At 41.9% G+C, this 21,792-nt stretch overlaps 1 protein-coding gene across 1 annotated transcript in view; it reads right to left on the bottom strand.

Moving 5' to 3' along the window:
- The window catches only part of LOC140322799 (probable N-acetyltransferase 16), a 17,816-nt gene extending 13,353 nt beyond the window's left edge, over positions 1 to 4,463 (bottom strand). The window contains exon 1 of the mRNA XM_072399404.1: positions 4,211 to 4,463. Within this exon, the coding sequence (XP_072255505.1) occupies positions 4,211 to 4,324 (114 nt within the window). The 5' untranslated portion in view covers positions 4,325 to 4,463. The remainder of the gene's footprint in view (positions 1 to 4,210) is intronic.
- Between the last annotated feature and the right edge of the window lie 17,329 nt (positions 4,464 to 21,792).

Below are 21,792 nucleotides of genomic sequence, written 5' to 3'. Positions count from 1 at the left end.
TATATATATATATATTTATCTATCTCTCTCTCTCTCTCTCTATCGTTATCTGTGTGTACAGGATCGGTGCTATACGATCGTTCGCAGATATCGTGCAGGATCGTTTGTTGTTCGTTTACAAACGATAATAATTGGAAGTGTGTACGCAGCTTTAATCCCCAAAACTCCTCAAACTAGACATGCCTAGTTTGGCCTCCTAAATGTGCCCTAATTGATTGCTATGACTTCACCATTGACAGAGCTTAACAGACCCAGCTCAATCGCGCAGCTGAAAATGAATCATCTTAATCAGGGAATTCTCGACCACTGCTCATTTATTAATGTTCGAATACAGAGGGCTCGTGCACCAGTCCTCGCCATCGGATCTCAGTATTACATCGTGCCAGACACCTGCCGAGTTTACACGCATTCACTTGATAAATGAGGGCTATGGTCTCAATATTTTGTGCTAACTAATAATATAGGATTGGCAGGTCCTAAAACCTAAACCTGGGGAAGTATGAATCTGGCTATGGGGCATCCTAGGTGTGTCCACAAAGCATCATAATCTATGTGAACACCAGCCTCCACCCTTCTGTCATTGGATTCTGTGTCTTGGCATATAAAAAAGCCATGAAATCCTAGCAGAGGGAGCTCTCACAGATACCATCTTTGTTTCAGAGAGCCCGGTGACTCTAAATGATAACTAAACTTTGTACCAGCAACACGGACCAAGGCAAACCAAGTTTCACTGAAGTATTATTTCACAGATAGCAGTTCTGTGATTAGTCTTTATCTTTCTGTGTTTGTTCATGCATTGTGTTTTGTTATCTTTTTACTTATTAAACACCATAAAAAATGTAAGCTGAATCTCTGAAAGCTCGAAGTACAAATAGTGTAACTTTACTAACACTACTATAAACTTTCTGATTTCTGAGACATCGCTATCTGGAGGGGCAGAGGGTGAGACAGTGCTGAAGGAAGCAAAATCATCACTGCAGTTGTCGAGGGCAATGGTGCGTGCTTCCTTCTAAGCACGTGGTGGCAGTCTACCAGTAATTTTCTGTTTTGCAAGGGTTCCCAGATTAATTAACCGTGCCCCAAGATGGTCCTTCTCAGCCTGCAGGTGCTTAGATTGTTGCTGAGTTTGCTGGGAAATCTATGCACAGGTGGGCTGAGAGGGGATAATAGTCACAAATATTAGCAGTATGAGCTCCAAATGGAACAAACAGGGGGCTACCTTCCTTTATTCCTACTGGCTAGCTGAAACAACGGTGGAGCCAATAAAAGGTGAATCTTTGCAGCTCGTGGGAGGGCATAAAGTCTACCTGGGAAAAGCATAGGTTGGTGTTAATAGTTATAAAATAGCTATATAGAGCGTGCAACACAGTGTGCATAGAGAAAAGTCCCCTGGCAGATTCATCATAAGGTCATTTACATGAAAAGGCACTAACTTAGCTCTCTCAATTTCTGCAGTGATAATTTTTAGAGACAAAATCCCCTTATGATGTTTTTACAATCTTGAACGCCATAGTTAATTCACAGCTTTGGAGGAGGAGCTGGGAAAGTGTCTTGATGTAATGGGTTTAGAGCTTGTCTAAGCTCATATTTGTGAGCAGGTAGACCCTGCCAGAAGCAGTCATAGATGGCTATGGCGGGGCTCTCCATGGCAGTATAAGAGATAGCAGCCAACAGAAGCAGAGGAGAGAAATGTGCATTATACAAATACCAAGCAATGGCAGCCGTTAAAACCACATGGCATACAAGGTAAGTGCCAAAGTCTACAGCACTTTATTTCTTGATAGAGTGGAGTTTATAAATAAATAGCTAAAGCAAAAACAGCTAAACCTAAATATCACATATCTGTTTTCCAGTTATTTAAACCATAGTCCGACTCTAGTTTACATAGTGGCAATGGCTCCACATAGAGTTGGTCTCACATGAAGCTTGTCCAAAGCAATGATGTAGCCAACCAGTGATTGAACACGTAGACTGAAATTGGCTTTAGGATTGGAGGAGGAAAGTCTGAGATACAAAAAAATGGAACGACAAAAGGTAAAACAATGTTTATAGCACATAGTTTGCCTTGACAAACTAAATACGATTCCATTAGGAACATGACATTTTGAGTTGAGGATTCAATAAGAAAAGTATTTTTTGGCTGCTTATGGAATGCCTCATTAAGGGTCATTCATCAATGTGTCTAGGGGTAGAATTGCCTCAGTCAGACGTTGCTGGCCCATAGTAACCAATCATGCTGCATCATGATGACATTAGAGAGATGGAGTCAATCTAAACTCATGATAAAGTGTTTATATCAAATGATAAATCCAATGTTCTACAGAAATACATTCCAACTCATTCCTTAATTATTTACAAAAGGACTTGTTTAGTTTTGCCCATAGTCACTAATTAGATTCATATTTGTTCTGGATTAGCAGCTGACATCTAATTGATGTTGAGGTAACAAAGACACCAGTTTATTAATGTCTCTAAATGTTACTGCAGATTAGGCATTCCGTTTTATGATTCTCTTCCTGTGTTCTCTATTTTCCCCCAGCTTTGATCAAAAATGTAACAGCTTCTACCTATGATGACTGTAGGCCATTGTGCTGGAATCTCAAGACTATGGAGGTGAAAAGACACCCAACAAAGGAGAATTGTGTGAAGAAGAGTGAAGGATGCAGAAAGCCATGCTCAGATCTAATATTATTATTATTATTATTATTATTATTATTAATAATAACAATAATAAACAGGATTTATATAGCGCAAACATATAAGGCAGCGCTGCACATTAAATAGGGGTTGCAAATGACAGACTAATACAGACAGTGACACAGGAGGAGGAGAGGACCCTGCCCCGAAGAGCTTACAATCTAGGAGGTGGGGGACTTTACAGCCAATAGGATGGGAGATATGTAATGGTGGGAAGTAGTGATTGTTTCAAAAGACAAAAGAAGATGGGTAGGCAAGCTTGAAAAAATGGGTTTTGAGTGCTCTTTTAAATGAGCAGATCCAGATACCAAACATTGGTCTTCTGGAGCTCAATTGAGTGAAGGTTCCTAACAATGCTCCTAAATCATGGGGATCTAGTATGTTCTATTGTCTTGGTCTAAATTTATTTGTGTGGCTAGGTAAATCCATTCTCAGGACAACATAATTGATCTTCTAGTGCTCAATGTGATTAAAGGTACCCAACAATACTCCTATGTCATGGGGATTTAGCAAGTTCCATTATCACAGTGTAGGTTTGCCTACAGCAACCCATAATGTCATAGAGTGAAAGTTGGAGAAGGCCATTCTCAAAATACCAGCATTGATCTTTTCTCATGCTCAATGATAAAAGGCATGAGCAAGTAATTCTCAAAACAGCATCACTGGTCTTCTAATGTTCAGTGGAGTTAATGTACCTAGGAATGCTCTTATGTCATGAGTATGTCTCAGTCATCATGTCATAGAGTGAAGTTTGGGAAAAGCCATGAGCAAGATTGGTCTTCTAATACTCAAGGAAGTGAAGGTACCCAACAATGCTCCTATCTCTTGTGGATCTAATATGTTCTATTGTCTCAGTCTAGGTTGGTCTACAGCAACCAGTCATGTCATAAAGTGAAGGCTGGGGAAAGCCTTGATCAAGATAACATTATTGGTCTTCTAGTGCTCAGTAGAGGTAAAGTACCCAACTTGGGGATTTAGTATGTTCTATTATCCCTATGCTGGTTGGCGTATAGCAACCCATAATGTCATAAAGTGGAGGCTGGAAAAAGGCCAAGCTCAAGATGACTTCATTTCATTACATATATTTTTTCACATAATAGCACCCTTTTATTCCTTAGATGTTGTCACTGCATTGGTTTTCTATTTTATTCAGGCGCCAGTAACACACATCCTCTCCTCGGGTGACAACAGTCACTGAACTAACTGTATGAAGAAGCAACCTTGTCACCCTAGGACAGGACTACAGAACAACACTGACTACAGAAAAATGTTACTTGGGACACATTCTCATGGGTTCCTCAGACACTCCTCATCCTTCTACCATAAGCAATATCAATGGCATGCCTTGGCTCAGGGGCTTTGCAGAGCTGTATTTGCTTGAAATGCAGGTAAATAAAATTCTTAAGTACTCAAGTTTTGCCCAACCCTAATGGTCATCACTTATTCAAATTCCCAATGATAATAATAACCTTTTTTTTACATTGTACAAAAACAAAGAGTATTCTATACTCACGATTTTTCTTTCACTCTTGACCATAAACATGCGTCTTCGTGGATCCTTCAACCACGCATAGTATCTGAAGGGCAGATAATCCGCTCCTTTGTATATTCCAGCCGAGATGGACATCAGCTCTTAGTAATCCTCAGCAGTCGCTGGGACTATCTCTGTCTGTGCCATGGATGATTCCGACATGATGAGATATGTGTGAGCTAAAAAAAATACAAGAGAGAGAACAAGATATGAATGAGCAAAGTTCATCAGATTAACCACACCCTCAGCCAGTCATTACAAGTCCAACAAACTATTTCAAACTGGGTTCAATTAAGTATTTTTTTTTCCAAAGTACAAAAGAGCAAGTGTGCGATTAACCAGAGCAAGAACTTTCCTGGCAATTTCTTGCAATAATAAATATTTCTATTTGAGTTAATGTGTTTGTTTTTCTTAACATTAGAAAGTTTCCTTTAGCTCCAGGCAAGTGATGGTAATCAAATGTCCCAAAAAATGTAATATAGTCTGGCTTAGGAGATCCAGCATCACATATCCTACGGCAAGGAGACATCCAGACCTTACCAGGGTCCTAAAATGAGCAACAATGTTCAAAAAGATGAAAGATGAAAAAAATACTTTGGCTCATGATAGGTTTATTCATAGAAAAGGCATGCACAAGTACACATGCATCATCTTGGAAACCTTGATATGTTTTGCATATAGAAATGTATTCAATACATAGGCACCAATGTGTGAAATTTGGAAGTGATAGAAAGAGAAAGTGAGTGGAAAGAAAGGGCACTTATGCAGAAATTTAACATTAAGGAAAAAACCTTCTCACCTTTGCATTCCATTTGGAACTAGGGGAATAGGGAATAGACACAACGATTCAATGGTTTCTCTCCTTCTCCCAAACCCAACAATAACTCTATAGCTTAACCCCTTTGGTACCCCCTCCCAGCAGTAAGTAGACAGCTCAGCTACCCCTACCAGCAAGAATTTAACAGTTAGGCTTCCCCTGACCCATTTGTAGCAGAATTTTAGCTTTTCTTCTAGCAGCTCCCCCTTACCAACAGCGATTAACAGGCAATCTCCCTTTGCCCCCATCCACACTCTCGGCATTGGCTCTGCATCTCAGCTACCCCACTTCTTTCCCTGACTTCCAGCCATTACTCAGTAGCTCAGCTCCCTCCACTAGAAGATATTCAGTTGTTATCTCTTTCTGTCCACCCCCCACAGCTTCCCCATACAGCAGTGATTTTGGCAGTTTGGCTCCCCTGCCCCTTTCCAGTAGTGAGTCTGCAACCCAAAATTCCCATTTTCTCCTGCAAGACTCAACAGTCTGCCCCCCACCACATCAGTATCTGTAGTTTCCCACAGTGGCACAATAGTTGCCCTTTTATGTACTGCACTGAGCCTTTAATCTTTTTTAATAATTGCACTATACCTCTATATGGGTGCAGGTTGCCTTGTTTCTTTTCCAACTGGGATTAGTCATGTTATATCATACAGAACCCCCCCACATAAAAGTTATTTTAAAGAAACTACCAGGACAGTAACAGGTAAGAATTCTGTAATGGAATTTGCACACACAGCATTTTCCTCAGTTAATCCAGGTTAAGTAAATGTATTGGATTTTCTATTCCTCCCTCCCATTGTTCTGGCAGAAGACTTACTGGGGTGTTTGTATTGGCTTCATCTGGATCAACAAATACCAGAACATTATTTGTGTTTCCAAACATTGAGCTTGATGGTTTTTTGATCTTTTTCCGGCCACTCTCTCCCCATTACTATGTGACTTATGGATGCAAATGAAGAGGGCCAGCATAACGTACATCGCGGGATTGCTGTAAAATTACATTTCTGGCAGAAAGTGACCACAAAGCCCTTGTCAGCTGAGATAGTTAAATAAATGACGGAGCTATTCATATCTTTTCTTAGCAGAGAAACACTGCAAGGAGCCCTTTATTGCCGCCAACCGGGCCTTGAATGGGGCTCCCGGTACCTCTGACGTCTAACCGTTTCATGACGCGGCAGAGCCTAATTCAGAAGCTGCGGTGCCAGAAATAAGAGGTCTCTATAGAGCCCTTCAGATGGAACCACAAACAGCTCATCAGGAATAATGACAGCCTAGTGCTGCAAATAAAGCATCTGATTGCTCCCAGACTGATCTCAAGAGCACACAGATGTCTTCTGAAAAAAGACGGCACGCAAACAGCTGATCTCCTGGGAGCCAAGCTGATTTCCACAAACCTAACCTATCCACGTTTGAAAATCTGAATTTGGAATTGCATTAAAGTGGTTTCCTTCCTCTCTGGAAGGTTTAACCAATCGGTTCTTGAACCTCTTGAAGGCTGCCTGGTAAAAGTCCTTTCTGAAGTGAAGGTGGACTCTTTAAGTTCTACCTAAGGCTCTTAAAACAAGGAACAGCCTGGTCAACATATGGACTCTTTTCTTAAATTGACACCAAGCTGCTCATGGGCAGCCCTTTTTACTCCAAATATCCCAGCAGCAAACACTTACCCATGAACAGATGGCCCTAGGGACAAGCACTTTCCCCTGTCTAAATGAGAGTGGAAATCACGGGTGGGTAAGAGCTTTTTGTCCTAGAGGTTGACAGGCAGAAACATTTGTTCAGGATGTGAGCTGAATAGACAACCATTGGAGGACATAGCCAACACTGGGTCCCTGTGATGAACTGATTTGGGACTCCCATGGGGACCCTGGTTGGCTAGAATGTGAGCTGAATAGACAACCAGCGGCAGACATAGTCAACAATGGCCCCCCTTGGTGAACTAACTTGGGGCTTCTAAGGGGACCCTGGTTGGCTAGAATGTGAGCTGAATAGACCACCAGTGGTGGATATAGCCAACAGTGGGCCCATGTGATGAACTGATTTGGGACTCTTGTGGGGACCCTGGTTGGCTAGGATGTGAGCTGAAGAGACAACCAGTGGCAGACATAGTCAACAGTGGGCCCCCTTGCTAAACTAACTGGGGGATCCTATGGGTATCCTGGTTGGCTAGGTTGTTATCTAAATAGACAATAATGGGTCCATTGCCAACAATGGCCCCCCTTGCTGAACTAACGTGGGGCTTCTAAGGGGACCCTGGTTGGCTAGAATGTGAGCTGAGTAGACCACCAGTGGTGGATATAGCCAACAGTGGGCCCCTCTGATGAACTGATTTGGGAATCTTGTGAGGACCCTGGTTGGCTAGGATGTGAGCTGAATAGACAACCAGTGACAGACATAGTCAACAGTGGGCCCCCTTGCTAAACTATTTGGGGATCCTATGGGTACCCTGGTTGGCTAGGATGTTATCTAAATAGACAATAATGGGTCCATTGCCAACAATGGGCCCCCCTTGCTGAACTAACTTGTGGCTCCTATGGGGACCCACATGGTTAGCTAGGATGTGAAAAACAACCAATGGTGGACATAGCCAACAGTGGGCCCCTCCGATGAACTGTTTTGGGGCTGCATGGGAACCCCTGTTGGCTGAGGAAGGTCTGGGGCACTTGTGCAGCTGCAGATTTTGCACCTTTCTATGTCAGGAAAACCCAATATAATTGTGCAAATAAAACACAGCAAGCGAACATACATAACAGCTTACCATAACACTCAGTACATGTGTTGTATTCCATTGTGGTGCATTGGTATCTTCTGTACAGTGTGGTTGGGTGCCATTCACAGTGAATTGTACATTACCAGTTTCAAAAAAAAATATTTCAAAAACAGTGTGTTTTTTTATTTGTTTTATTTAGTTAAATGTCTTGTGTATTCCATTGCTTAAAATTTTTACCATAAAAAAAAACAAGCACTGCCTTGTATTTTTACACCACATTGCACCCCGTGCCAATATGCAGTAAGAACACACATCAGCATCTGTAATATGCGCATGTTACTGTGGCCTAGGTGGCAGAAATGAACCCTAATACACACTCAGACATAATGTCATTTTAGGACATTTTATCTCCACAGAATTTAAACATAGAAAGTAATGATTTATATGTTCTCCCGCATGATTTGTTAATAATTACGTTATCTGATGGTCAAGTATTCGCCCATGTTGACACATCATCCAGGGAAGTGAGTCTGCCAAGTTCTCGTGTGTCATAGACCCTGCTTGGATTCTTTCCATTGTAGGTTTTCTACTTATCAAGTAATAATGAAGATATCCTATATATGGTCATGTAAAGTATGTGGAAATGTGTGGTTTTATTATATACAGTGAAGAAGTATTTGAACCTCTGCTGATTGTGTATGTTTGCCCTCTGACATGACCGGTCTATAATTGTAATGTTAGGTTTATTGTAGCTGTGGGAGACAAAATAACAACAAAAGATCCCTCAAAAACCCAGTACTCAAGTCAGAGCTTGATGTGCATTGTAATGAGTGAAATAAGTATTTCATCCCTTTGGAAAAGATGACTTAGTACTTGGTGGCAAACCCCTTGTTGGCATTCAGAGAGGTCAGACGTTTCTTGTAGTTGGCCACCAGGTTTGCACACATTTCAGGAGGGATTTTGTCCCACTCCTCTTTACAGATCCTCCGCAAGTCAGTAAGGTTTCAAGGCTGATGTTTGGCAACTGGAACCTTCAGCTCTTTCCACAGATTTTCTATGGGATTAAGGTCTGGAGACTGGGTAGGCCACTCCAGGACCTTCATGTGCTTCTTCTTGAGCCACTCCTTTGTTACCTTGGCCATGCGTTTTGGGTCATTGTCGTGCTGGAATACCTATCCACGACCCATTTTCAATGCCCTGGCTGAGGGAAGGAGGTGCTGACCCAAAATTTGACGGTACATAGTCCCATCCATTGTCCCTTTGATGTGGTGAAGATGTCGTGTCCCCTTATTAGAAAAACACCCCCAAAGCATAATGTGTCCACCTCCATGTTTGACGGTGGGGAGGGTGTTCTTGGGGTCATAGGCAGCATTCCTCCTTCTCCAAATTACTGCGCCAACTGTTGTCACCTCCAACTGGTAGGCGATAGTCTTGTAGCCCAGTTCAGCCTTGTGTAGGTCTACAATCTTGTCCTGACATGCTTGGACAGCTCTTTGGTCTTGGCCGTGGTGGCTAGTTTGGAATCTGATTGATTGACTGCTTCTGTGGACAGGTGTCTTATATACAGGTACTGTAACAAGCTTGGAATAGGAGCACTCCCTTACAGAGGGTGCTCCTAATCTCAGCTCATTACCTGTATACAGGGAGGACACCTGGGAGCCTGAAATCTTGCTGGTTGATAAGGGATCAAATACTTATTTCACTCATTACAATGCACATCAAGCTCTGACTTTTGACCACTGGGTTTTTGAGGGTTCTTTTGTTGTTATTCTGTCTCTCACAGCTACAACAAACTTACCATTTCAAAAATCAGCAGGGACACAAATACTTCTTTCCCTCACTGTATATTAATACATTTTAGCATTATCAGTGATGGACCTTCAGATGACCAACAGCTAACATTAAGAATGTCCCAAGCACCAATATATGGCGATATGATCTTGGGAACATGGAGTCTCAGGTGTAGTTCTTCTCCTGGTTCTCCAGAGTTAAAATGGGCTGCAGTCACTTGGTAGAATATTCATGAAACAGTTTATTACAAAAATTAAGGGAAAGATGGGGGGGGGGGGGGGGGTGAATAATAAATGATAGTATCCCAAGATATGGTTAGTCTCCATTACCATACTAGGATCTAAACTTTTTCATGGACCTTTCTCTCATCACCTACAAGCTTTAGTGAGCAATTGACTCTTGACTTCCAAGGAAGGAGAACCAAGGAGGTTCTTGCAGTATCTTCTCCCCAGTCACTTATGACGTCCAGTTGTGGGGCAGCTTTAAGTGCTTCCCTACGAACAACTATTGTATTTTAGGCTAATTGACATCTACAGGGACTTCTTCAGGGAGGATATCTTCAACATTTATTCTTCAGAGGTCTTAGTAAAGGAGATCCAGAGACATCTCAGCTTGAGCTGAGGTTGAAGGAAGTCTGCCCCAACACTCATCACAAAGTCCTTAAATGCTGAGGATTGGCCGGGTGGTTAAATAAGCATAACCCAAACATTTCCTCTCTAAGCAACACATTTTTCTTGGCTTAAACCCCAGCTAAACCCAAAATTTGACCAAGGCAAATTCTTAATGCAATCGTGTTGATTGGTGTAAATGATAAGTATTGTGAAATAAAATTAATTATATCCTCCTTAATTATATCTTTCATTGCAGATGCAGGATCGTAATTTTTAGCAGTGCTTTACAAACACATTGCAAGGTTATTGGTCAGGATGTAATTTGTGAATATGACCCGTAGAGGGAGCTCTAACATACTTGTAAAATTGTTACATTTTCATAACACAAACAGTTGCTTCTCAGGCAATACCAGTTGGTCACATGCTAGGTAACATTTGGCAAAGTAACATTGCCCGCTAAGGAATTTGGAAAATTTCAGAATCTCACTTTCCTAATTCATATTACAATCAATAATAATGATTGCAATTCATTTAGAATTAGATCTGCTAATAACAATGCAGGAAGGAATAGAATTTGGCAAATATACCCAAAACAAAACTGCCATATTTTACAGTATTTATCATAGGAGGAATTTTTCTGAAAGTAAGAGAGACGGGTCCCTAAGTTTGTATGCAAACCATAAACATAAATTATATATTGCAAAATATCGGTCATTAGATGTGGTGGCTGCATTAGTTTTCTTTTATACAGCAGGTTTTATTTGGTGATTCTAAGAATAACACACTTCCTGTCCTAGACTGGCAATGCACACCTATTTTATTATATATATGGATGAATAGGGTTGCCACCTTAGGACAGAGGTGATCTGGGCAAGACTGATCACATACCATAATTACTCTTTTGGCACTCAAAATGCCATTAGAAAAAGAATGTTGTTTTATACTTAGGTGACAAATAGTGGCATGTCCTGGAACTGAATTTGATAGATCAAAGTTATCATACAAAAGCTTTTTGTAACAAACTTTACACGAGGAAACACCGCCATCTACTGGTAGACAACAGTAGTGCACAAAATTATTTGGAAACATTTGATTCTTCATACCCAGCTGAGAATACAAAATGCTTTAAGCTGTAAAAAAAAGTGCAAAAAAAAAATGACTGCCCCTGAGATTTAAAGTTTTTTTCTCTGATAGATGTATTTATATACAATAATTTTATTGGTATTTCTTTGGATTACTGTTTGAAATGTTAGCAGTGACGGACGCAGGTTTATATTTGAGTTACTATGGATTTCCTGTATTCTCAGGTTCTCTAAGTACATATTCTGATCAGTTTATATTTGAGTATTTACAGTAATTGGAAAGCACAGCATGGAGTTTGCAGGTTCTCCCTTTGTTTGCGTGGGTTTCCTCTGGGAACTCCGGTTTCCACCCACATTCCAAAAACATGCAGTTAGGTTAATTTGCTTCCCCCTTGACCTTAGACTGTATTAGAGATTAACATGCATAAATACTTTAACACTGGATTGTGAGATTGTGACAAAGCGCATGAATGGACTTGGTAAAGCGCATCCTTATATGTTGGCACTATATAAATAATAATTTACCAAACAAAGAGAGTTTATGAAAGAAGTTTGTTCTAAAGGGCTTAAATACACTTTAATGGTTCCATGCTCCAATGAGGAAAGCTGCAACTTGTGTATCCTTTTAAAAAATTAATTTACCCCTAGGGAGTTTCTGACCCTTAATGTCAGTTGCACCCCAGTCTCCTCAATTCAGATCACCTAAATGGAGTACTGATCGTCATATTTTCAGCCTCATCACCACTTTTAGAAGTGGCTATATGCCCCACCTAAACTGCAGTCACAATTGTCAGAAATGTAACAGTAGAGCCCCCCTGTGGTTATTTGTTGATACTACATCTAACAGTTATTGTAAGGCTATGGCATTATATTTTTGATGTAGTTAATGCTAACCAGTTACCATAAAGTGTCAATCGGGGGTGAACAAACTTCTTTCCTATTGTTATTGAAGTTATATTTTTTCCCCTTTATTGCCATTATAGTAGCATAAATAAATGCCTGAGAAATTATATGTATTGATATAAATTTAGGGCTCAGTTTATAAATTATTCCCTTGTCAATTTGTCTGAAATTCACTGACAGGTGATCAAAATTTTTTTACACATCTCATATCAGTGCCTATTGAAACAATGACATGTTCTGCCACCTAGTAGCCAGTTGTTAGAGTGCACAGCTGTAAGAATAAGAAATGCAATAGGTATAAATGAATAAAAAGGATGAATTTACAGAGAATTTACAGGAATTTATTTTTTATGAATAGAGCCCTCACACCTGTGCAATTTGTTAATTCTTTTCATGTTTAGGTGTGTTGTGTTAAAAAGCCTATACATTCTTCAAGGAAAGCAAAACATCTAGAACAGTGGTGCCCAGCCTTTTTTCATCCAGGGGCCGTTGTTGACATAATAAAACTCAAATTGGAGTTCAGAGAAGGTAAGTGTCCAGCTATGTGTAACAGACAGCTCTCCAGCCGCTCAGTCCCTCACACCGCAGCGTATTCAGATTTGACTGCAGGCAGCAGTGAGCTGTACTGAGCACCTCCCCCGAGGGTTCCATGGCACGAGAAAGGGGTAACCACACTGCAACCTCACCGCCAACCTAAATGCAGCCTTTAGGTTTTGCAAAATGCAAATCCAATTTGGGGACCCTGGCCTTGAAATAGCTCTCCTTAATGTGAAAATAACCCTGATTGTTGTTAGGATTTTATGCTTGTTACCCAGTATCTGGCAACTTGTTAGGTGTAGAGAGCCGGAATTCGGTTTAGTAGCAGCTCTTAGGGTTCCCTGTGTATCCTGAAAATTTCACATTTCTATGACAATCAATGATGGAGATATGAGGATTTATACATGGGGATAATGACAGCTGCATGGACACAGACACAGCACTCATGCTGCTGCTAGGATTATCTCACAGTACAAGGTGGGCGAGAGCAGCTCCCTCTGCTGGCAGCACAGTGTCATAGAGAAGCATAGACACCAACACCCCATCCCCTGCAAAACAATGAGCAGAGGTAGAATGAGGAGAGGGCCGAATCTGACAGTTCCGCGGGCCGTAGGTTGGGTAATCCTGATCCTGAGAAAAGAAGCTTAGAGTGGAACTTAGCATGGTTACCTCTTCTCTGCCATCTGAAACTACTGCACTGTCCCAAATTGTTGGACTTTTTAAATAAGGATTTAAGAAGAATTTAAAAGAGGGAAGTTAGACTTTCTGAAGTTTTTAATACTGACTGTGGGGGATTTACACTCTTTATTTGTCCTGGTGTGTTGTTATCAGAGGGAAAATCCTCTATCTTGCAAAAATGTGTTTCTTGCTGCATCTTTAGGACAGGAATTGAAAGAAAATCCCCATAGAAAAAAAAATTACCAGGAAAGATTTAACACTTTCTTGCTGAGTATACGTTTTAATGCATCCAGAGTAAATCAACATTTTTTTTTTTAAACTAATAATTATTTCATAATTCAAAAGAAATAAATCCACCAGATAATTCAACATATGTCAATAAAATAATCAAAGCTGCTCAATGAATTGATGGCAAAATGAAGACGTTGCAATACATATGCCAACCACTAGGTAGCATTACAGCACCACAAATTGCTAATATTCCAACGCCAATTCCAATGATTGGTATGTTGTTAATTAGCAATAAGGCACAAAGATTGTTTTCACTTCACATTTTTCCTAAGCCCAGCTAAACCCCAAATTTGACCACGGCAAATTGTTAAAGCAATGCTGTTGTTAGTGAAAAGTATTAAGATATGAACTTTGCAAATTCAAAACTCCCATTGAGCACCTAGCCAGGACCTATCATTCCTTCTTTTTTAATCATATCTTTTATTGCATATGCAGGATCTTCATTTTTAGCAGTGCTGCACAAACACAGTGCAAGGCTTTTGCTCAGATTGTAATTTGTTAATATGACCACTAGATGGAGATCTGACAGATTTTTATAGAAAACTGGAGAAGGCATGTCTGGCCCTTAATACTGTATGCCTCTATGATGTGTACTCCACATCCTTGTTTCCTTCCAGGATGTGTTTTCTCATAACCAGTTCCCTCAGCAATAAAAGGCTGGGAAAGTTTGCTCTAGGACAGTGGTCACCAACCTTTTCAGGCCTACGGTCCACTAAATGCATGGGATCCGGATCGCGCATATGCGGGGAGCCCTGTGTCACTCAAAGGGCAAGAAACATCCCCCATAGTGATGTCATGCTGCCAGAACCCGTCCATGAACACAACTGCCCACTCTCCCATCGTAGACTCAGACCAGCGATGGGAGACTGGGCAGTTGTGTCCATAGGGAGGACATGGTCCGCGGCTCTGGCCGGTGCGCCCCTCAGCTGGGTCCTTCTTCTGACCCCTCTGGGGGCGCACCCCCCAGAGCCGGACCACCGGTTAGCAAGTGCTGCTCCAGCATGTGAATCCCCCCCCCCCTTTCTATTTCCCTGGAGAATGTGCACCCCCTTCCTTTTTCCCTCTAGAACAGCCATTCTCACCCAGAGTTCTGTGGAACCCCAGGGTTTCTCCAAAGTTTGTCAGAAGGTCTTTAAGCTGTGGCCAAATGAGGATGTGCCCCTATTTTCTTCTAGGATGTGCACTTATTTCCTATTACTTTTTAGGGTGTGCACTCCATTTTTACTTCTGTCTAGGATGTGTGCTCCTTTTCCAGTTCCTCCATGTCGAGATGTCCACCCCCATCCTACTTCCCTCTAGGCCAGAGGTCGCCAACTGGTGGTCTGCTAGAAAATTTTGGGGGTTCGTGGCTCTGGCTAGCACACCCCCGAGCGGGGTCAGGAGAAGGACCCTGCTGGGGGGGAGGCACCAGCCAGAGCCACAGATCATGTCCCCAGTGCAGTTCCCTGGCTCAGGAAAGTTGGCGGGCTGTGTCCCTGAACATTACACGCCCACTCTCCCGTCGCAGGCTTTGATCAGCGATGCGGGGGTGGGCGGGGTTATGTCATACTGACCTCACTCTGGGGGGGGGTTTCTCCCCCTTTGAGTGACACCCAGCACCCAGCAGTCAGGAGCTGGTGATTTTAGTGGTCCACGGAACCGAAAAGGTTGGCGACCACTGCTCCAGACGGTACATCCTCCCTTTTTCCTTACCTAAAGGATGTGCACCTCCTTTCTACTTCCCTCTATGATGTGCACCCCCTTCCTATTTCCCGTCAGGGATGTCAACACCCTTTTTATTTTCCCTTTATGATGTGCCCCATTCTCCTACTTCCCTCCAGAGTGTCCACCTTCTTCCTATTTTACTCTAGAATCTACACCCTCCCTTCCTTCTTCCCTCTATAATGTGCACCCCCTTCTTATTTCTATTTGGGATGTGCCCTCCCTTCCTACACCCCCTTTTATTACTTCCTTTTATGATGAGCAACCTTTTATTTTTTTCTTGGATGTGCACTCTCTTCTTTTTTTCCTTCATAGATGTCAACCCCCTTTCTATTTTCCTCAAGAATGAACACCCTCCCTTCCTACTTCCTGTTTGATGTCCACACCCTTCCTGTTTTACCTTGCTACTTCCCTCCAGAATGTGCACCTTTTTCCTATATTCCTCTACAATGTGCACCCTACTTTCTTACTTCCTTCTCCTTCCTTCTGCGCCCCCCTCCCTTCCTACTCCACTCTGGGATGTACCCCACTTCCTATTTCTTTCAGGGATGTCAAACCCCTTTCTATTGCCCTCTAGAATGTACTTCTTCCCTTCTTACTTTCCCCTAGAATGTGCACCCCTTCCTAATTCCCTCTAGAACAGACATTCTCAGCCAGAATTCTGTGAAACCCCAGGGTTTCCCCAGAGTGTTTCAGAGGTTCTTTGAGCTGTGGCCAAGTAAGGATGTTCTCCACCCTCCTATCTCCTTCCAGGATGTGAACCTATTTCCTTTTGTGTGCACTCCCTTTCTACTTCTGTCTAGGATGTGTGCCTCTTTTATATTTCCCTCAGGGATGTCTACCCCTTCCTACTTCTCATCCTCCCTTGTTATTTCCCTCCAGGATGTGCACCCCTTTCCTACTTCCCTCTATGATGTGCACCCCCCTCCCATTTCTATTTGGGATGTGCACTCCCTTCCAACACCCCCTTTTCTTTCTTCCTTCTATGATGGGCACCCCTTCCTATTTTTTTCTTGGATGTGCACTTTATTCCTGTTTCCTTCAGAGATGTATCTATAATTTGTACCTTCCCTTTCTACTTCCCACTATGATGTGTACTTCTCATTTCCTTCTAAAATGTGCACTCCCTTCCTACTTTTTTGGGGGATATGCGCCCCTTTCCTACTTTTCTCTGTGATTCCCACCCCCTTTCTATTTCCCTCTAGAATGTACCCCCTCCCTTCTTATATACCTCCAGGATGTGCACCCCTCTCCTATTTTTCTCTGTGAAGTCCATCCTGTTCCTATTTCCATCTAGCATATGCACCCACTTCCAATTTCCCTCAAAGATCTCCACCCCTTCTTGTTTCCCTTTAGAACGTACATCCTACCTTCTCTCTTCCCTCTATGATGTGCACCCCCTTCTTTTTTCCTTTAGGGATGTCCACGTCCTTCCTATTTTCCTCTAGGATGTGCATCCCCTTCCCACTTCCCTCCAGGATGTGGACCTCATTCTAATATATTCCAGGATATGCACATTCCCTTGTACATCCTCTCCCTTCCTTACTTCCTTTTAGGATGTACATCCCCTTCCTATTTCCCTCCAGGATAACACCCATTCCTTTCTTTCTCTCGGATCTGAATTTTTATATTCATATTTCCCTCTAGAATGTGCACCCCACCCTCTTATTTCCCTCTATGATAACCACCCCACCTTTTCATTTCCATCTATAATATGCACCCCCCTCCCTCACCTTTTTTATTTTATTTCATCCAAACACTTGGTAATCTATATTGTGTGTTTTTTGGCAGTACTATAGTGATTTTGAACCGTATGAATGTTAGTTGCAGCTCTCACTGACCTTCATTGCCCTATTAATGGTCACCATGGCATTATTTTTGCCTGGAGATAGGGCAGATATAAGCTTCAGAAGAAAGCATCGAGTGCATAAGCAGGGGGACGAGGATTTTTCTGGGCAGATCTGTCGATAAATTAGGTATATTCCCATAGTAATAATTCATTTTTTTTTAATGATCTCAGATGGCGGTTGGATGAATTAGTCATTACCTTTAATATAAATAAACTGTAAAACGACTTTTGTACCAGTTACACATAATCATTTTTTCATGTCTAATTTTGAAATGCTGAACTGGTACAGATGGTCGGTTTTGAATTCCAGGGACATTTACAGGAGCAAATCTTAAAAACCAGGAAATTAACAACGGATGGCATCTGTGAATCTGCTGTGGGCTGATTTTCATCTTAAAGGGAAGCTGTCAGCATTGAAATATTGGAGCTGCCATTGCTGGACCCCTCCAGATCAGAGGTCATCTTAAGTCTGCCAGCTGCCTAAGCTCACAGCAATTTCCTGCCTAAGCAGTGTTTGAGGTCAGGCAGTAACTATCAGATCTCCCAGGACAGTACAGCAGAGCTTGGAGAGGGGGTGAAACAAGGAACCAATCAAGTGTGTTGCAGTGCATGGAGCATGCTTATAGGAAGAGAAAAAGGGAAATGAGCTTGTCAACATGCTTCTTCTCTGTTCACCGTCCAGTCACAGGCTGGGGGAAGGACAAGACCTGTAACTGCAAAAGGAAAAAACGGACAGGACTGTGCTGTGAGACAGTGCTGTGTAAATCTCAGAACTTGATGCCTGAAATACAAATCCAGGTAAACATGTATTTGATTCTTCTGTGTATTTAGGTGTAATCAATGAAAGGAGATGAGGATTTGTTTTTCATTAAGCAAGGTAAACTCCACCATCACCACCAATCTATTACCATTGGGACACTGGTGGTTCGGAAAGCCCCATGCCTGCCAACCAATGAGCCAGTGCTTATATAGGGAGTTCCATTTTTGGAACCTCTTTTCAAGTACTACCTGGTACAAAGGGGTTTTACCAGCATGGTGGGGGGCTTGAATAGCAGCCATAGACTTCCAGGTGGAGCAAGCATCCTAGGGTGACACCAATGAGAAAGTGTCACCCCAGGACAGAACGTGCGTGTGTTAGCGTTAGCATGTGAAATCAAAATAAAAAACTAAAAAAACTAAAACAAATGCAGCTACCACATCTAATATAGACACTAGATTTTGGAGACAATCGTTCATAATTGTCTCAGGTGTAGATCTAGCCCCACTACAAGAATTCCGACAATAGCCTCTAATGAGACTATAGTCCTAGAGAGTCCTCTAATCTCAGATGATATAAATGGGGTTTTGTACATCATTTTTTAATTATGCTCAGAACTAGTAAACACAGGAAAATAATACCTTTGGCCATGTAAATGTGATAAATATTATCTTACCATTAAAAGCCAGAAGGTGGAGCTCTAATCTTCTGATCCACGGCAGGCCAACTCTATGATCTGAATATCAGATGACTGAGCATCAGAAGCTCAGATTACATGTACAACTAAATATTATTAAGGAGCCATACTCCCTCTCACCTAACTTATTTGAAACATACTCTAAAAAAATCAGTATAAGGGTTATTGCTTAAAATAAGGGCTTTGATGGGTTCCCTAAAAAATTACACATCACGAAATGAGGATTGAGCAATGTTTTGGTCCCCCATCTATGGCCGCATCCCTTGACTTTATTTTTAGTTGAATAATTTTATCACGATCTGCAATATAAAGAAGACATCTCTAAAACCAAAATACTTTCTTTATGGTGAGGAAAACACATGGCCCTTTCAGCTTTCCTTTAAAAATGCCCATTGTGTGGGGTTGGCGTTCTCCATTCAAGCTGGCAGACAGGGAATTAATTTCCCCACATATGTGACATTATTAGTCAGCGTGCTAGCCAGGCCATTGGCACTTGTCGAAGAAGGTCAGTCTATGTGTTTCTACTTCAAAAAGTTTGCATTAGGTTGGAAGTTGAAGGATCTGATGTGACATTAAATGGTTTCAATATGGTGGCCACATATAGTTGTTCTTCTGGCCTTACTGACATTTCCAGGCAAGGAATGCTCACCAGAATCGTCAAAACCATTCAAAACCCAACTCTGGTACCTGTCGTTTTCATAACTCCCTTCACAAGTTTGCTTTAAGTTTGGAAGTTGAAGGATCTGTGGTGGCTTTGACTGGTTTCAGCATAGTCGCTTCATAAAGCTGATCCTCTGACCTTATTGACATTTGCAGGCAAGGAATGCACAATAGCCATTGGCTTTTGCAGAAGGTCAGTCTACTTTTTCCCCTTGGAAGTTGAACGGCCTTAGGTGGAACGACCTTTGAATGGTTTCAATATGGTGGCTACATCTACTGTAGCTGTTCCTCTGACATTATTACCATTTCCAAGCAAGAAATGCTCGCTAGATCATCCAAAACCACTTATAACCCCAACTCTGGTAACTAACACACCACAGACTTACACAGATTTAGTCAGCACAACAGCCAGGTGGTTGGCGTTTGCAGAGGGTCATTCATGTTTTTCTTCCTCAACAAGTTTGCATTAGGTTGGATGTTGAAGGTTATGAGGTAGCTTTGAATAGTTTCGATATGGGTATGTGGTCACAAATAGCTGTTACTCTGACTGTATTGACGTTTCCAGGCAAGGAATGCTCACCAGATCAACCAAAACCATTCATAACCTCAACTATGGTACCTGAAGCACAACACAGACTTAATCAGCACAATAGCCAGACAAATGACATTTGTAGAAGATGGTTGGTCTTTGTGTTCCTCTCTGGATTTCCTTTAGGTTGGAAGTTGAAGGATCTAAGATGGCTTTGAAGGATTTTCGTATAGTGGCCTCATATAGATTTTCCTCTGACCTTATTGACATTTCCAAGGAAGGAATGCTCACCGGATCAGCAAAAATATTCCTAAATCAGCAATAGTTCCTGTAACACAACATAAACTAACAAAGACTTAGTCAGTGCAATAGCCAGGTGTTTTGCAGAAGGTCAGTATACTTATGTTTTTCTCCTTCATGTTGGAAGCTAAAGGACCAGAGATAGTTTTGAATGGTTTCAATATGGTGGCCACATATAACTGTTCCTCTAAACTTTTTGACATTTCCAAGCAAGGAATGTCCAGCAGATCGGCCAAAACCATTCATAACCCAGCTCTTGTTCCTGTAACACACCACAGACGTAGCACAATAGCCAGGTGGTTTCTGCCATTTGCAGAAGATGGTCAGTCAACAGGTTTACCCTTAACAAGTTTTCCTTAGATTGGAAGTTAAAGGGTCTGAGGTAACTTAGAATCGTTTTAAAATGACAGCAATATATACCTGTTCCTATGACCTAACTGACATTTCCAAACAAAGGATGTTCACAGGATCAGCCAAAACTACACATAACCCAAACTTTGGTTAATATAACACATCACTAACTTAGTCAGCACAAAATCAAGGTGTTTAGCATTTGCAGAAGAGGGTCAGTCAACATGTTTCATCCCAAACAAATTTGCTTTAGGTTGGAAGCTGAAGGATCTGAGATGGCTTTGAATGGTTTCAATATGGTGGCCACGTATAACTGTTTCCCTGATCTTTCTGACATTTCCAAGCAAGGAATGCTCACTAGATCAGCAAAAGCATTCATAACCCAAACTCAACTGTAACACAACACAGACTTCCTGCAAGTAGAAAATCTTCTTGACATGCATTCAGTGGAGCCATAACTCCAGTGAGCCTGGCATCATGTAAGTTTGACACTTCCGGGTATTTATTACCTTCCATAGAGGTCAGAGCACTCCCTACTTTTCTACTCTTCTACTTTTCTTCCAGGATGAGAAGGAGCCATCTTTGTTAAGGCATCATACAGGGCCATCTCCACTTCCTAGAAGAAGATGCCGGTTCAGAGTTAGCCCAATTATGTAGATCCTGGTGCCTGTCATTTCCGATATAGTCAAGGGTGGTTTTAGACAAAATAGAGCCCTAGGCAAATCTGAAGTGGAGGGAACAATGCACAGCATTCCAGTTCCTTGCACCCCATAATATTGTGTCATATGGGGTACTAAAGAGGGTGAGGGCCCTGGGTAGTTGTCCCAGTCCCAGGCCCTGTGTAGTTGTGTCTACCCTAAAACGAGCCCTGGATACAAACCAGCTCATATTGTAGCCTTTCACCTTGTGAAGTGCCACAAATCTACAAGGTTGCAGTCTAGGCACTGGAGAGGAGGTTAAAAATACATCCTCCCAATGACCTCAACCTAGGCAAAGACACTGACTGGAGCTTTTTCCAGATTGACTTGGGCTTTTTCCTGATCAAATTATCTTGGCCTAGGAAAGGTCATTGACTGGAACTTTCTCCTGGATACATCAGCCTCAGCCTAGGCAAAGTTACAGACTGGACCTTCCTCCTGATGACACCATCTTAGCCTAGGCAAAGTCACCAATTGGAGCTATCTCCTGTTGACATCATCTTAGCCTAGGCAAAGTCAATAATTGGAGCTTTCTCCTGATGACATCATCTTAGCCTAGGCAAAGCCATCAATTGGAGCTTCTTCCTGATGACATCCCAGCCTAT

The sequence above is a fragment of the Pyxicephalus adspersus genome, chromosome 2 (genome assembly GCF_032062135.1).
Source record: "Pyxicephalus adspersus chromosome 2, UCB_Pads_2.0, whole genome shotgun sequence".
In the NCBI taxonomy this organism is placed as follows: domain Eukaryota; kingdom Metazoa; phylum Chordata; class Amphibia; order Anura; family Pyxicephalidae; genus Pyxicephalus; species Pyxicephalus adspersus.
This window is presented reverse-complemented; position numbering and strand designations above follow the sequence as displayed.